At 38.0% G+C, this 17492-nt stretch overlaps 1 protein-coding gene across 1 annotated transcript; it reads left to right on the forward strand.

Annotated features, from left to right (window-relative positions):
• The first annotated feature begins 950 nt into the window (after positions 1 to 950).
• On the forward strand, positions 951 to 17115 carry lhcgr (luteinizing hormone/choriogonadotropin receptor). Its single transcript, XM_081724414.1, has 10 exons — positions 951 to 1154; positions 6217 to 6288; positions 10951 to 11025; positions 11315 to 11389; positions 12702 to 12776; positions 13206 to 13283; positions 13627 to 13695; positions 13799 to 13873; positions 14129 to 14314; positions 15279 to 17115. The coding sequence occupies exons 1-10, from the start codon at positions 1003 to 1005 to the stop codon at positions 16492 to 16494; spliced, it is 2073 nt and encodes a 690-aa protein (XP_081580540.1). The 5' UTR covers positions 951 to 1002; the 3' UTR covers positions 16495 to 17115.
• The last annotated feature ends 377 nt before the right edge of the window (positions 17116 to 17492 follow it).

The raw sequence follows: 17492 nt of genomic DNA on the forward strand, positions 1-17492 counted from the left end.
CAGTCAGCCGTTTCCAATAGAACAGTATTTAAAGCAGTAACTTGCCAAGTCTGAGCTAAGAATTTGTGGTTAATGTATATATTTAGTGTTTATATAGTTGTTCATAAGTACACTGGCACAAATGGTGCAAAAGCAAACAGCTTGTATTTGGCTTCTTATTATGTCCTAGAAAAGCCTGACTCTACAAAAATATTTCAAATTTTCAAACAAACAACCAACCAAAAAACAAACAAACAAATATTATAGGCTAAAGTAAGAAAAGTAATTAATTAAAAAATGTATTCAACCTCATTAAGCCTCAGAAGGCACAGTCTGATTTTATGGGGTTTGGATTTTCCATATGGATTTTTTCACCTGCAATTATTTACTAAATGTATGTTACATGTCTAAAGGAAACTCTGGGGTGAGAGCAGAAAAGGGCATGGTTTGCATTCTCGGTTTATCCTCGATTCACTTTGTGTTGCAAAATGTAACATAGGCCTATGTATAGTACACCGGTTTGAGTAATATATACGTTATGCTAAGAAACTATATACATATTTTAACAGGATCTACAATTGCCTGCATATTTCTGTTATGTTGATGCCTCCCAATTGTATCAGTGGATAGCTGTGAGCTCCAGAGTTAGACAGGGACCAGCTTACCGAGCTGTCAGTTCAGTGTTCATAGTGTTCTTACTGTTCAGTTTTTCAGTACTGGAAGAGCCTATCGTACTCCTCACGTTCTGTCAACGGCTTTAGTTGGCAATTTATCTTATTTCATTCGGCAGGGGGAGCACATTTCTATTTTGGAAGCCAAGCAAGATGCGATGAGCGCTCCCTTTTTAAAAACTAATGGATAGGCATACTTTGAAAATAAATGCTCAGCGACGTCCTGTGCTCCGTTTTATCCTACATTTTAGAGAAAGAATGCGGGGAGAAAAATTTAATGACTAGTGCATTGATGTTTGAACATCTTCCACAAAATAACGGAAATTAATCGAACAAGGAAAAACTCTAGACAATGAGGATTTTGATCTTAACCCTTGCGATGCGCTACTGTTGTTGTTTGCATTTCGAGTGTCCGGAGATCTGTCGGTGTTCCATCAAGACTATTAACTGCAACAGTGTGACAGAGGCCACGGCACTGAAGCAGCACTCGACCTACAACAGACTGTAAGTGAAAAGGGATACTATTTTTCTGATTATGAGTAAGGTTCCAACATTTTGTACAGAAACGTTATTTCAAATACAAGGGCCGTGCAATAAGCAAATAGTCATAAAGAGACATCATTCACCGAATGATAAAGGAATTTCTTCATTCATTCACTTGCGTTTGCGCAATTACGCACGACATGAGATATATGTTGGTTAATGACGCTTATTTAATGTTGTAACGATGTTACGATGACCTTACTACATTCGTAAATGTTCTCTCATTTGTATACATGTTTTAGAACAGTGTTACTTAGTAAATTAACCGTATGAACATTAAAGATGTCTAGGTTATAGTGGATGACCACGCACTGTGTGCATTTTTAAATGACAAAGACATTAAGACATTGTATTTATATTTATTTATGTTTTATTTATATTTTATCATAATACATTTCTCAGGTCTTTACGAGGAAAATATAAATATTTTTAAGTGCAGTAAAAGAGACAAAACATTTTTATTTTAGGTTTACAGCTTCATGGTTATAGCATTAGTGAGCTAGATTATGCAGAAGTACACAAATGTGCCTTTAAGAATAGAAAAACACACGCACGCGCCTGTGTCGGGTAAGATAAGAGGCACAGAGTGAAATCTTGTAGGACCTGAACAATCCTTCCCACACAATATTAGTACTGTCCTACTGTCCTATGCGATTCATAACACATTTCATTAACTCCTTTCACAAGAGCTGTGTGTTGCCTTAGTAACTTGGTTTCAATGCAAGCAGGGACTTCAGTGCAACCAAGTAGTTTCCGACGATTCTTTTTCACATCGTATCTCCAGTTACGGATTTGAATGTTGAAACAGCGACGGTGGAGTGAAGACCTTGAATCCAAAAGCTTCCCAATTCCGACACAGAGATAAAATAGATTCTCAACTGACCTCAGAGCAACTGTTAGCTACGGACTTAACCATACTGCTAACTGTCGTGCGTTTGTCTTTTATATATAGCTGCTTAGCTACAACTAGCCTATCGACAGCCTATTCAGTCCCAGGCTGAATTGAAAAAAGATGTCACTTAGCTTTAATTAAAGTGAACATTAATGTGAGGTTTGTGTTGAAACTTCTATTACTAGCTTTTTTTAAACCATAAGTTTCAAAATTATTTATTTAATATATTTACGATCTCTTAGGAAAAAATGCACAGAGAGTAACAGACGCAGGTTAAAAGCTAAAATAAAAAGTAACATAAAAACCCACGCGAAACCATACGATGATGATTAAAGAAACAGCTTATGAATACTTAAATAAACACGTAATCATTAATTAAACATACCATATACTACAAATATTCAAGTGTTTCAATTATACACAGTGTGTGTCAGTAAGAATAACATAATTACCAAATTACCATTACGCAACATATGTTTGTATGTATATATACTAGCATTATTAAACTTATCAGACAACACTGCAGAGATCATAGTTTAACATAGGGGTATTAGCTTTGCTACATAGGACAGCTGTAAAATGTTTCATATTCTTAGTAATGTCCTTTTATTCTAAGCATATCCTTGGTTCACACATTTTGAGAATAATTCAGGAACAATAGCATCACACAGTTATTGCTGTGTGCTTTAATCTATAGTTTAAAGAAATTAATTGATACTGTGTTTGCCAAGTACTCTTCAGGATTCTGTCATTAATCATACTGTGTCTTATATTTGGATTATGTAAACTAACATTTAATTTTTTTAAAATAATTTAATTAGTTTTTTTTTCTTTTCCTGTTTAGTGGCATTGCTGTATATAGGAATGAGAGCGAGAGAGAGAGAGAGAGAGAGAGAGAGAGAGAGAGAGAGAAGAGAAAGAGAAAGAGATTGTTTGAACTTGCTCACTCTGCTCATTGCCAGTTTAAAGAAGTTTTCTTGGATTATTTTTTGCAACCTTTTGCCTTTTATTTCCTTAGGATTTTGTTAATGAGATTAGTGAACTACTCCTGTTGTCAGCTTTTTTGTCACTATTCTTATATTTTGCGGCATTATGCAATATCTAGCTCCACCATAGTCCTGTTTGGATAGGGCATGTGTTACAGCACTATGACCTCAATTACCCTTTCGTTCTGGATATTTCATAGAAACTCTATTTCTAGACACCTTTTTGTTTCCAGAAAAGTGCATGTTTGCTTTTCTCAGAAAGACATCTCCTTCTTTTGAGAAGAGCCAATAAGGGAGTTGTGAGCAAATGTGAAAACTATCTCAAGAAGGAAGGTCAAGTTGGTTTGCCAACTGCAGATACTCCTTTGGCCATGTGGTGTCAAGAACAGGCTTGTTAGTAGAGTATGGAAAATAGTGCCTGCTGAAACTGAATAATGTGCATTTAATGTCCTTGAGCACTTAAATAATCTCCTGTATCTCAGACCAAGTCCTTGAGTCTTGATAAGAGCTGGAATCAGTCAAGGGCATCAGACCAATCAATGACATGTTGAAAAGGGCATTTCATGCAAAATTCATAATTTACCATTTATTTTTCCATAATGTATCACATATATTACACTATAAATGTAGTTTTAAGAAACTTAGTCAACACTCACAATGTACTGTGTACTTGATCAGTACAATATACAGTTTAACTATCACAACATGATGCAAGAGCGACTGAAAAATATATTTATTCCAAGGACATCCTAGAATCATGGCTATTCAAATAGTCTGAAGTTATGAAATGGTGTCCATATGGATATTAAGCAAATTCATTATGAGCAAGCCAAACACTGGTCTATGAAGTCTTGCTTCGTAACTCAGTCTTGCCACTACACATTTTTGTCCCCTTCCTGAATTTGCTTAAATTCAGATTTATTGCTTGAATTTATTATACCCTTAATATTAATTAGCCTAGAATATGTTGTGGTAATACTGTCAGTTAACAATGTTCTTACTGAAAGCCTACTGTAGACCTAATGACACATAAACTTATGGCAAGAAATTGTTTTTTTCAGATAAATAATGTAGCTGTGTGATTTTAAAACATCTTTTAGACAGGCAATGAAACATTAGAGTGACACTTTGGCTTCAGAAAGAAAGTGACTTACAGTGCTGCATCTAGTGCTTCACTTGGGACCACTTGAATAAACACTACACTAGGGCACTCAATTTATTTATGTATATATTTGTGTTTGCAATTCCCACCTTGCACCCTGTACTACCAGGATACCCCCCCCCCCCCCCCCGCCGCCCAGCAGTGGGTTTATAAGATGAATGAATGAATGAATGAATGAATGAATGAATGAATGAATGAATGAATTTGAAGACATATGTGGGGCTATTAAATGTGGCGGAGTACTGTTACGTATACATTTAGTGTACACCCAGCATTTAGTGATCCCACACCAGGATCTGTTGACTATGATTGATGTTGTTTGGGCTAGGCGTGTCTGTGGTAGCCAGATACTCAGCAGACTTCCTTGAGGCATATCAAAAACATTATATAAAACTTTGTGAGACAAGAAGCTGGCAAAACTGTGTAGTTGCCAAAATATTGCTGTAATTTTCCTATAATTACCTAAAATGTGATGGTGAAAAAATGTACAGTGGATATTATAGAATTGCTCTGCAGGTTATTCTAAAAGGTCATAAATGGTCAAAATGCTAACGTTACCTCCTTGCAAGGTGTAATGGTTGTTGAAGCTGCAATCAAGAATAAGTACAACTGACAAATAAGCTTCAACCAATTACATACACTTTTTAGAGTTTAGCCAACACTCTCTGAGATCATCAGTTATAATAGTTTATACACAGTAAATGATCCAAGAATTTATATCAAGCATTTGCCTTTCCATATTGTCTGTGCCTATAGCCTGGGTTTCGTCTGTATGTCTGCAGGCTTACGGTAGGAAACGGAATATAAAACATTGTAAGGCAAAGGACCCCTTTGAATACCTTATATATCAGTACAGAATAATATACAGTGCTGGCTATAAGCGATTGGCAAAAACATGCTTTTGTTGGTTTTTCTCTGATTTAGCACACTGGATTCAAAAAGAAGAAATGGCTGAGATTAAAGCACAAAAAACGCCTACTTTCATTCAAGGGTTTTTGTAACGGTGAGCGGTAAAGAGGCGGAGAAGAGCGAAATTTATTAAGGGCAAATCCAAAGTCGTAGTCGTTAGGGTTGTCCAGGGTCATATTACCAATACGGAGAGTCGTAGAATACAAGATGAACCAAAAACACAAGTACACGAAGGCAAACAGTAGAAGCAGGTTACAGCAGAAACTAGGAAATAACACGGAGGTATGGAAGAACAAACGTAGGATTCGAAAAAAAAAGACGCGTTTTCTAATACAATGATCAGCATCTACACAGGCCATCAGGCAGGGTTTAAATACATAAACTTAACAGGGTAGAAAAGAGGGAAAGGTGTGAGCAATCAAACGAGGGACGGAGAAAACGAAACTACGGCATGGAACTTAAATGCACAAGACAGGGAAAACATGAAAGCTAGGAGAGACTAATCGTAACATTTTTACATATTATGACAGACACTATTGGAATTAATCACCGTAATCTCTTCATGTCTCTTAATTCTAACTCCTCCCGTTTAACCTTTGTGAAACCTTTCTCCAAAGCCCCCTTGCAAATACATGTATTTTTAGTGGTTATCCTACTCTTCTAATCATGTGCTGTGAATGTGCAAACTAAGGCAGGAAAGTTTTCTCTAACTGATTAATAAAGCCAGTCTATGATGAACTTCTAGTTACTATTTTTAGTGTTTCACCTTCAGGATTTAAAGACAAATTGTTCTTAAAACAATGACTTAAGCAACTTTAAGTAAAATGGTAACATTTAGTATTTCAGTACAAATCCTTTTCCAGTTGATGACTGCTTGAATTCTGTAGCCCATAAACATCACCAGATGCTGGGTATTTTATCTGGTGATATTCATTTCTGTAATGCCTTCTTCATCTTCAGTTTGTTCTTTTTTGAACGTAGTCTTGTTCTTGGATGCAATTGTGCCTTGAAGGTTTGCAGTTAAGGTTTTAATAATGTTAAAGTTCTAATAATGTATGCAATCTTTTTTTCCAGTGTTTTGAACTATATCCACTTGAAGAGTATTCCAAAGCTCAGCTTTGATGGACTGCAGTGTGTTAAAAGAATGTGAGTATCTGAGGAGTGTCATTACAATTTGAATCTTTGACCTCTGATTCATGAAGAAGTGGATCGACATTTTACTTTAGAACTGGATTAATAAAGAGAGAACATGAAGTGTGAATTTATATGAACTGGATATGAAAATAACTCAAAATAGATCAAGATTTTCAACATCAATTTGCAGCATCAGTGACAATGATCAGTTCAACTACTCAGCAAATTAGGTTTAGGTCAGAAAAAAATGTCAGGAAAAAAATGCTTGGACAGAATATGTTTCCTGCATAAAAAGGGAATTTCTAACATGTTCTAAGTATTGCAACTAAGCTACAAAAGTGGATATCACTACACCAATACTATATAAAATATTTTATTTCATTACTTGCCAGTAAAGCTCCTTAGTCCTCTTCTGACTTTGGTTAAAAGAGACTACTTCATGACCTCAACTAATACAGCAGAAGAGTCCTTCCATAGTTGTCTTCCTCCTTAGGTAATGTTTCAAAAGTTTCCAGCTAATATAAACTGTCAACGGTCTGTCTACTTACCAGCCATTTTAACAGCAACACCATAATAAAACTGAATAGGTTCCGCATTTTTTCCTCAAACACCCTCTGTTCTTTGTGGCCTGGATTCCATGGAAGTATAGGAAATGTTCTTTTGAGATTTTGGTCCATATTGACATGATTGTATCATATAATTGTTGCAGATTTAACAGCTGCATATTCATGCTATGAATGTCTCATTCGACCACATGCCAAAGGTGCTCTATTGGATTCCAGTTTGGCAACTGGGGAGGTTACTGTACATTGAGGTCACTGTCATGGAACCAGGTTAATATAATTTTTATTTTGTGACATGGTGAATTATTAAACTGGAATTAGCCATTTAAAAATGGCCCAATGTGTGCAAAGATTATATTTACACCACCATTATCATACATAAACAGCTGTTGAAACTCATCAGGTTTGGTCCTTTCTTTTAAATTGTCTATGCCAAAATGGCAGCAGAACTGTACACTATATTGCCAAAAGTATTCGCTTTTCTGTCTTCGCATGCATATGAACTTGAGTGACATCCAAATCTTAATCCATAGGGTTTAATATGATGTCGGCTTACCCTTTGTAGCTATAAAAGCTTCAACTCTTCTGGGAAGGCACTCCACAAGGTTTAGGAGTGTGTTTATGGGAATTCTTGACCATTCTTCCAGAAGCGCATTTGTGAGGTCAGACACTGATGTTGGACAAGAAGGCCTGGCTCGCAATTCAACCCAAAGGTGTTCTGTTGGTTTGAGGTCAGGACTCTGTGCACACCAAACTTGCTTATCCATGTCTTTATGGACCTTGCTTTGTGCACTGTTGCAGTCATGTTGGAACTCGAAGAGGCCATCCTCAAACTGTTCCCACAAAGTTGGGAGCATGAAATTGTCCAAAATCTCTTGGTATGCTGAAGCATTAACAGTTCCTTTAACTGAAACTAAGGGGCTGAGCCTAACTCCTGAAAAACAAACCCCACACCATAATCCCCCCGCCACCAAACTTTACGCTTGGCACAATGCAGTCAGATAAGTACAGTTCTCCTGGCAACTGCCAAACCCATACTCAACCATCTGATTGTCAGATGGAGAAGTGTGATTTGTCACTCCAGAGAACATGTCTTCACTGCTTTAGAGTCCAGTGCCTGCGTGCTTTACACCACTGCATCCGACGCTTTGCATTGCGCTTGGTGATGTAAGGCTTGGATGCAGCTGCTCGGCCATGGAAACCCATTCCATGAAGATCTCTGTGCACTGTTCTTGAGCAAATCTGGAGGCCACATGAAGTTTAGAGGTCTGTAGCGATTGACTCTGGAGAAAGTTGGGGACCTCTGTGAACTATATGCCTCAGCATCTGTCATTTTATGTGGCCTACCGATTTGTGGTTGAGTTGCAGTCATTCCCAATTGCTTCCACTTTGTTATAATACCACTGACAGTTGACTGTGGAATATTTAGTAGCGAGGAAATTTCACAACTGGACTTGTTGCACAGGTGGCATCCTATCACAGTACCACGCTGGAATTCACTGAACTGTCAAGGTTCAATTTTTTGAATATTCTGAGATTTTCTGCTCATCACAGTTGAAAGTTGTTATATGAGTTAACATATATGAGTTGTATTGCCAGTCATCACTGTCAGTATTGCCATTTTCCTCTGATCTCTTTCATCTGTTAAACATTTCTACCCACTACTCATCTAAGGTTTTTTATTTTTGCACTATTCTATGTAAACTATTCAGACTGTTGTTCATGAAAATCCCAGGACAATTTAAAAAATTTTTTAACCTATTTTGATGTAAACATTAACTGAAGACCCATAGCTACATAATTATGTGCATTGCACCACTACCCATGTGACTGATTGGATAATTACATAAATGCTCCTAATAAAATGGCTGGTGAGTTTGTAGTATGATATGCAACTGCCACTAGATCTATGGGTGGGCCAGTCAGGAGGGAAGAGAGGAACATGGCGAGGACTTCCAAAATACCGTGGATCTCTCCACAGACTTTATTTAGTTAATTACTCAAAAGTACTTGTTTGAGAGGTTGACTTATGTGCAAGTATTGGTTCAGTTTAGTTATATCTTTTTTTTAGTTTATTAGAGTGTAGTAGGTACTTTGTTTACCATCAGTATGCAACGCATGTCATTTGACTATCCTTGGCCCATTTAGCCTTAATGTAGCTCCATTTTGATTGTTGGCTGTGTGCAACGTTTTTAAAGACTGCAGTTTATAGTAAAGAATGAACGAATGAAGTTATATTTATATAGCCCCTTTTGGGTAACCCAAAGTTGCTTTACAATTAACACACACAGCTTTTACATCCAGTCACATACCAGTGAGAAGCGGCAGCCAATTGTGCACAGCCTTCTCTAAACTGGAAACCTCAGCCACCTGGGGGACTGAATTAGGTGCAAGGAGGGGAGAGATGGCACCCAGAGCACCATCCACCACTGGGCATGTAGACACACAATTATTCACACATATTCATACTAGCACAATTTTATTAGACATGCAGACATACAAAATCATACACACACACACACACCAGGATAATTGATTTGGGTTAGCAAATTCCCCTAACCTCCATGTTTTTGGACTTGCAGAATGACATGTTTGTATGTGACAGCTATTAAGTATGTAATGAATAACAGAATTAATAAATATTTTTATGATAAATAGTTTATTTATTTATTTTATTTATTCAATATGGCATTGTTATGATAAAAACTAGTATATCCACATTCAAATCTACCTTTTATGTTTTATCTGTTATAATGAAGACACACACGAGGGAGAGAATTCAATTGCTAGAGGTTTTATTTAGTGTATGGGGCAGGTAGGGATCGTAGGTAGAGGTGGTAGAGCTTGGAGCTTTCCAAGCTAGTTAAGAGGAGTTAGGGTAATCATGGTCAGGTCAGTCCGAGGAAGGTGTCCAGGGGTCAAGCATGAGACGAGGTCTGTAACACAGGCAGGATTCAGAAACCAGGAAGACAAACACATTCATAGAAGGCTCGGTATGCAACATGAGAATGGCAATACTTCACAAAGAGTGTGTGAGGGAGTGGAGCTTAAATATGAGGGTAGTAATGGAGAGAAAAGTCATCAGGTGTGTAATTAGTACTCTGGCGAACCAGATCGGAGATGTCGGTGGGAAGAGGTAGGTGTGGCAGTGTAGGGATGAGCAAGGCTCCTGGAGTTCATGACATCTGTGTGGTCGTGAATTGGACATTATGCCATCCTGGGTAATTTGAACTTTGGAGTCAGCCAAGTTCTGTAGTCTTGATCCACTGATTTGGATTTTAGAAGGCTTATCAAACTTCCCTTGAGTAAATGTGTAACGATGAGCAGTAAGGAGGCGGACACGTATGGAGAATAGCGAGATTTATTTGGGGCAAATCCAAAATCAGAGTCATGGTAGCAGTCCAGGGTCATAGATCCAACACGGAGAGTATGGGGATACATGGTAACAAAAACAAGGGCTAGGATAAACGAAGGCAAACGGAAAGCAGGCTATAACAAAGACTAGGAGGAAACGTACGGAGCTAAGGTAAAACAAAACAGCTAGAATAACAGGTTAATGGACACAGAGGCTTAGAAACAAAGACGGGGTTACATACATCCAATATGTTGAAATATTCAATATATTCCACACAGACACACGCAAGGAAAAACAGTGAACCTATCAAACGCAATGAACCTAAATTTGAACACAATGAAGAGCAAAAACCAAGGGCACAAGGAAGGGTTTAAATTCCTCAACTAAACGAGGAACAGGTATTGAAAATCAAATGAGGGGTGGAGAAAACGAAACTATGGAATGAAACTAAAATACAGAAGACAGGGAAAACATGGAACACAGAAGCTGGGAGGGACTAATCGTGACAAATGGTGCATTGTTAAGATGGAAACGGTGATTGCCCCAATTCATAGTGCAAGGACAAGCCAAGACAAGGCAAAATCTGAAACTGGCCATTTGTCAAATGTGCTTGAAGAAGAGATTATATCATTTGTACACATATTACATCATAACCAATAACTGACAGTCTTTTAGCTGCAACTCTTTCTTCCTGGAAGAAGAGTTAATTATTTTTATCTCTTGCCTAGAATGACTTCTTCTACTTTGTGATTTCAGAGAAATTGCTCAGAGTGTCACACTGGAGACCATAGAAACCCAAGCCTTCAACAGCCTTCTTAACCTCTCAGAGATGTAAGTGTTAGTTAAGGACATGTAAAAAAGCATCATGTATTAACCTGGTTAACAAGGCATGAAAGTTGGGGATAGGTAATATGATCAGTTAACATGATACTTTGCTCCTGACACTCAGTCAGCTGTTTTCAGTTGTTACCAATATCAGCATTTTTTGTTTTATGTATGCCTTGTAATAAGACATTGGTACCATATTCTATATAAAAAAGGTAATATCCCTGTAACCCTGCACAATCAGGGTTATTAATGTTTCTTCATGAACCATGACTCATGTATGATTTGACTACAGATCAATCCAAAACACAAGGAGCCTGATTTACATCCACCAACAAGCCTTCAACAAGCTACCCAAACTGAGATATTTGTGAGCACCACATTTATTCTTACTTCTGAATAATATTGCTATCCTATAGAGTATGAGGGGTCTAAATGAGTTAAGCCAGTTCCAATCACAAACCAAAATGCTCCTACACTCAATCTTTCATAAGACTGAACAAATGATTAAATATATGAAAAAAGTCTAGTTTTAATGCCAACAATAGAGGCCCCATGATCATGATACAAATCTTTCTGTATGAATCTGACATCTTGAATTTGAATGTTTCATTCAAAACAATTATGGAGCAGTAGAGCAGTTATTTGTTTGAAATTTAGATTGTTGAAGTTTTTTTTTGTGTGTGAAATGTATATATATATATATATATTTTTTCCTACAGATATCATGAACGGATTTGACAGTTTTATAAAGAAACAGAAACGCTTTGCTTATAAGACTACTAAAGCACTTTTTCTACCAATGACATACAGTGTTTCTCATAGTGAGGTGATATTTATTGTCTTGGTCATCACCTGGTTCCCAACACACACACACATTCTCTCTCTCTCTCTCTCTCTCTCTCTCTCTCTCTCTCTCTCTCTCTCTCTCTTCTCTTTCTTCTCTCTGTACCTCTCAGTGTGAAAATCTTGTGAACATCACAAGAAAAAAAAAGTTTGAATATATTAAAGCCATAGAGTAATTAACTTCAATCATTTTGTGGCAGTGAGCAGTGCTAAGACCCTCTTTGCTCTTGTTTAAATGCTCTCACTAGAAGGCAGATTGCCTGTTCCCCCACATTGGGGTAAAAAAAAAACTACATAATAGCAACACAAGGATATTTGCAATTGAACATAATAGTTTTAATTGTTAATGTGAAGAAAACTCTACAGTTAAACACAACAGCTAACATACACTCAAACTCTACAGCTAACATGCAAATAAACTGTACTCAAACCACCTGGCTGTTATCACGTGACCTGTTTTGTTATTTTCAGGCTGGATTTGTGGTATTGGATTGGTTACAACCATCTCTAGAGAACAACCTTGGAATGCTCCTAAAGCTGTTTCCACATCATTTCATACATTCAAATTTGATTAGCTAAACTGCTAGTATGATTAGATCTAGGCCAACCAAGACCTGCTGTTCAGGTCACGACTGCTCCTCTTCTTTTGTCTGGCAACACCTGGTCGTCAGATTTGTATCCCAGTGGCAGTAGCTTAATGACATCTTCTCCACAAACAAAAAGACACGAAAACCTAGCTTGTGGAAGCCACATCCAACGATCCTTGAGGCTAATTCTGTTATCTTGGTTATGATGGCCAGTTGCTTTTGTTGACCCACTGCTTTTCATTTCCACAGGAGCATCTCCAATACCGGGATAACTGTGTTTCCTGATCTGACATCCATTTCTTCTCTTGAAGCCTATTTTATACTGTGAGTTATATCAGTGTCACATGATTGTCACATGATTTTTTTGGGCCTTAGCCAGAAAAAGGGATGAAAATCATGGCACACATTAATCCACCACATAGTTTTTTTCTATTATGAACTGTTATGCAGACTACTAACTAGTGTAATGTAGTCTAATAGAATTATTTTTTTGGCTAAACAGCTAGCATCAATAAAACAGCTATTTGCAGACCACAACCTGAGCCAGCCGTGCTTGTTATATTAGAAGTAAATTTTCCAGTGTGGAACATTTGGATTTTTAATGAGTCTGAGAATGCTGAGAACAGTCTCACATGATCTGTAATAATTGGTTCACCCACACACATTAACATATAGATGCTTCAACAAGCAATGTTTATTTTTATGTGTTGTCCAGTTTTAAAGGAAAAACCTTTTTTCCCCTTATTTTTGAAGTGATATTTGTGACAACCTCCACCTGCGGTCAATCCCATCAAATGCCTTCATTGGAATGACAAGGGAAGAAACTGCAATGTTAGTATACAGGTTCTGTTACTAAAGAATACATTTCATTTACAATTACTTTTTTGTGTGCTTTTACATTTTCAAGGGCGTTGATATTTGTGTTACTGAGATAAATGCATCTTGCCTAATGCACCTTGCCCACATGTTGGTGCCATTCATTATGTTCACACTGTTCAGAAGAATAGTCATGGTCTTTAAATGTAGTAATCCAAACAGTAAATAAATCCATTTCAGTTCAATCTAGTTTAGACTGTTTACACTGAAAAAAATTAATGACACTGTCAGTATAACATTGTCTCTCATTCTTTTTCACTTTTAATCATATTTCCTTGTGCATATTTGGTTCTTCTAGGAATCTTTATAACAATGGCTTCAGGGAAATTCAAAACTATGCCTTCAATGGGACAAGCTTAGACAAACTGTAAATATTGTTGTTTTTTTAACATTGATGTTCAGGTCATTGTTCTGAACTTGTCAGTTTTACAGCAGAATGTATTTGAACTTTTCCCTTATTTGTTTCTCAGAGTGTTAAAAAACAACCGAAACCTGCAAATAATCCACAAGGATGCTTTTTCTGGAGCTATGGGTCCTACTGTTTTGTAAGATATCCTGCAAAACTTAAGACATGTTATATTTTGTTTCATTAGTTGAGCTTGCATCTACTTGAGAAACCTCATTCTACTTAATAAATTAATTACATAAATGTTCTGCATACTTAAGATGCTCATTAAGCATATCTGATTCAGTCCAGTTTATCCCATCATACTCTGAAAAACATTTTAAAATAGAGTGTTGAAAAATAAATAAATACAGGCCAATTTTGCCACATTTGTTGTATTGTTGCTGTACCGCAGAGATGTATCATCCACTGCTCTGGAGACGCTTCCCTCTCGAGGACTACGGTCTGTACACATGTTAGTGGCGCGCTCAGCATTCTCAATGAAGGGATTACCTCCCCTAAAGAGCTTTGAGAGTTTGAGAGAGGCCCACCTCACCTACCCCAGTCACTGCTGTGCGCTGCTCACCTGGAATGCTCACAGGTGCCTGTCACTTTAATTATACATGCTGCATTGATCCTTAAGAGGTTGTTAATCTATTCACTACTGACCTGGACATTTTGATTAGCACCAGTTTAGACTATAGAATATCACACCTGCAGGTGTGCACTCATATCATAATATCTTCTTGTGATCTTTGTATAAATGTGCATTGTAATATGAGTATTATCCATTACCTAGTCCTGGAAGCAGATTTACACTGCACACATTTGCACTTTCCTTACCATAACACTCCTGACACATTATTGGCTAATTGTAAGTTCCTTCATTAGTGGAATCAGGTATATGAAGCCAGACACATCATAAAACTATGGAATACAGGCAAGGATGTTTCTGTACTAATAGTTTATTATTAGCTAATTATCAGTCTATTCATTAGTTGATTCAGGTATTTGAAGCCAGACATATAATAAAACTATGGAATACAGGCAAAGATACTTCTGTATTAATACTTTATTATAGTTAAGGATTGGATTATTATAGTTAAGGATTTATGATTGTAAAAGTTTTTACATTATTTTACATGATTTTACATTAGAGTTATAGAGTTTTAAATTAGATTTAAAGAATCTTTATGCCATTTTTTGCACTTCTTTTAAAATATATAGCAATAACTCTGTAATGGTTAGTATCCTTTGTTAGCATCCTTGTTAGTATCCTTCAGGTTAAGTTATTGTGTATATGCTCCAACAGGGACGATCAATATTCAGCACAGAGAAACGGATCTTCATACTGTGAAGAGCACAGTTTATTACCAAGGTAAGGGATACCACTTTACTGTTAAAAATGATGTGGGTCAGAGAAGACTCCCTAACAATTATTCTCAATTGGCATACACTGGTCTGCAATTTTGTGTAATGGACAGTTTAAAAACAAACGTAATATGAAGTACATATTCTCTTTTTTGTGCTAGTGACATTTTATTTAATGACCACATGTTTAGGAGTAAAGATGGGATTTTCTCCCACAAGCCCAAAATGGTGAATGTGTCATTTTCCACCAACACTTTGAAGCCCCTACCTGTAGAATCCATTTTTGGCAATGTAGACTTTGAGTACCCAGAACTGGAGTCCTGCCAGACCAGATCAGCTCTCGAGTGCACCCCAGAGGCAGACGCCTTTAACCCCTGTGAGGACATTGCTGGGTTCGGATTCCTGCGCGTGGCCATCTGGTTCATCAACATCCTCGCCATTGTCGGCAACCTCACTGTACTCCTAGTGCTAGTTGCTAGCCGGTGCAAACTCACTGTCCCACGCTTCCTCATGTGTCACCTGGCCTTTGCCGACTTCTGCATAGGCGTCTACCTGCTCATGATTGCCACCGTGGACCTGCGCACACGTGGCCACTACAGCCAACACGCCATTGAGTGGCAGACTGGGGCGGGCTGTGGCGTCGCTGGCTTCTTGTCTGTCTTTGGCGGTGAGCTGTCTGTTTACACTCTGTCTACAATCACCGTGGAACGCTGGCACACCATCACCCATGCACTCCGGCTTGAGCGCAGGCTGGGCCTGGCCCATGCTGCTGCCATCACGGCCTTCGGCTGGTTACTCTGCCTGGTCATGGCCCTTCTCCCCTTAGTGGGTGTCAGTAGTTATAGCAAGGTCAGCATGTGCCTGCCTATGGATATTGAGACACCTCTGGCCCAAGCTTATGTCATCCTCCTGCTGCTCTTCAATGTGGGTGCTTTCCTGGTGATCTGTGGCTGCTACGTACGGATCTATGCGGCTGTACAGCACCCAGAGGTGCCCGGCCGTGCTGCCGATGCCAAAATCGCAAAGAGAATGGCTGTGCTCATTTTTACAGACTTCCTCTGCATGGCGCCCATCTCTTTCTTCGCCATCTCCGCAGCCTTTAAGGTCCCCCTCATCACGGTCACTAATTCCAAGATCCTCCTGGTGCTCTTCTATCCTATCAACTCCTGTGCCAACCCCTTTCTTTATGCCATTTTCACCAAGGCCTTCAGAAAGGATGCTTGCATACTTCTGAGCTCCATCGGCTGCTGTGAGGACAAAGCCCAAATGTACCGCACAAAAACCTACTGTTCAGAGCAGGCTGGGAAAAGCAAGAGTACCTCAGTCGGCAAGGCCCCTCACATGTGGCTGTCCTCCTTTCCTCAGCAGAAGCCCCGACTGCAGATAGAGAGTGTGCAGAAAGACAGCTGAGGAAAGTATATCACACATCACATCCTGGATTTGTCCTGCTCTTGTCTTTTCATCACTGGGCAATATTGTATAGTGCATTATGTTAGCCAAGCATCCCTCCAATAGTTTTAAAAAATCAATTCTGACAAAGGTAAGGTTAGAATTTGGGGTAGACACAGTTATTATCCCTCAGACAATGATATTATTTTTCTCAATTAGTAGGGATAATGATAACTTATTTACTCCAGGAGATACAGACTCTTGATTCTGAGCTTATTTGTGTTCTGCAAGAGAGGAGCAGAAACTAGCATTGATCAAAGACTGGAATTAATGTTCAATTAGACAGCTAACATATGCAATTTATTTACAGTTACATTTTTGTGTGCCTTGACATATTCAAAGGCATTGATATTTGTGTGGTATTGAAGTAAACACATCTTGCATGTAACACTTTGCCCACATGATGGTTCCATTCACACTGTTCAGAAGAATAAGTTCTCCAGATTCTCCAGAGGAAAAGTCATGTTTTATGATAGCATTAAAGTAGTAGTCCAAACAGTAAATAAATCTATTTCAGTTCAATCTAGTTTAGACTGTTTACACTGAAAACAAATAAATGACACTGTTAGTCTTAGGAGTAAACTTGTCTTTCATTCTTTTCCACTTCTAATGATATTTCCACGTGTATAGTTGGCTCTCCTAGGAATCTTTATTACAATTTATTACAACTGTAACTATTGTCTTTTTTACATTTATGTTCAGATCATTGTTCTGAACCTGTCAGTTTAACAATGTTCCCCTCATTTGTTAATCAGAGTATTAAAGAACAACTGAAACCTGCAAATAATCAACAAGGATACTTTTACTGGAGCTTTGGGTCTGTGATGTGGGAGGCGAGGCAGGATGCACAGACGAGCCCTGTCACACAAACAGACATTTGTTTAATACACGTAACAAATTGAGCACAACAAAGTCTGCTAAACATGAACAAGACTACTCAAACAGCACAGTGAGGCATC

The sequence above is a fragment of the Electrophorus electricus genome, chromosome 12, assembly GCF_041902795.1.
Source record: "Electrophorus electricus isolate QZ-2024a chromosome 12, ASM4190279v1, whole genome shotgun sequence".
Taxonomy (NCBI): Eukaryota; Metazoa; Chordata; class Actinopteri; order Gymnotiformes; family Gymnotidae; genus Electrophorus; species Electrophorus electricus.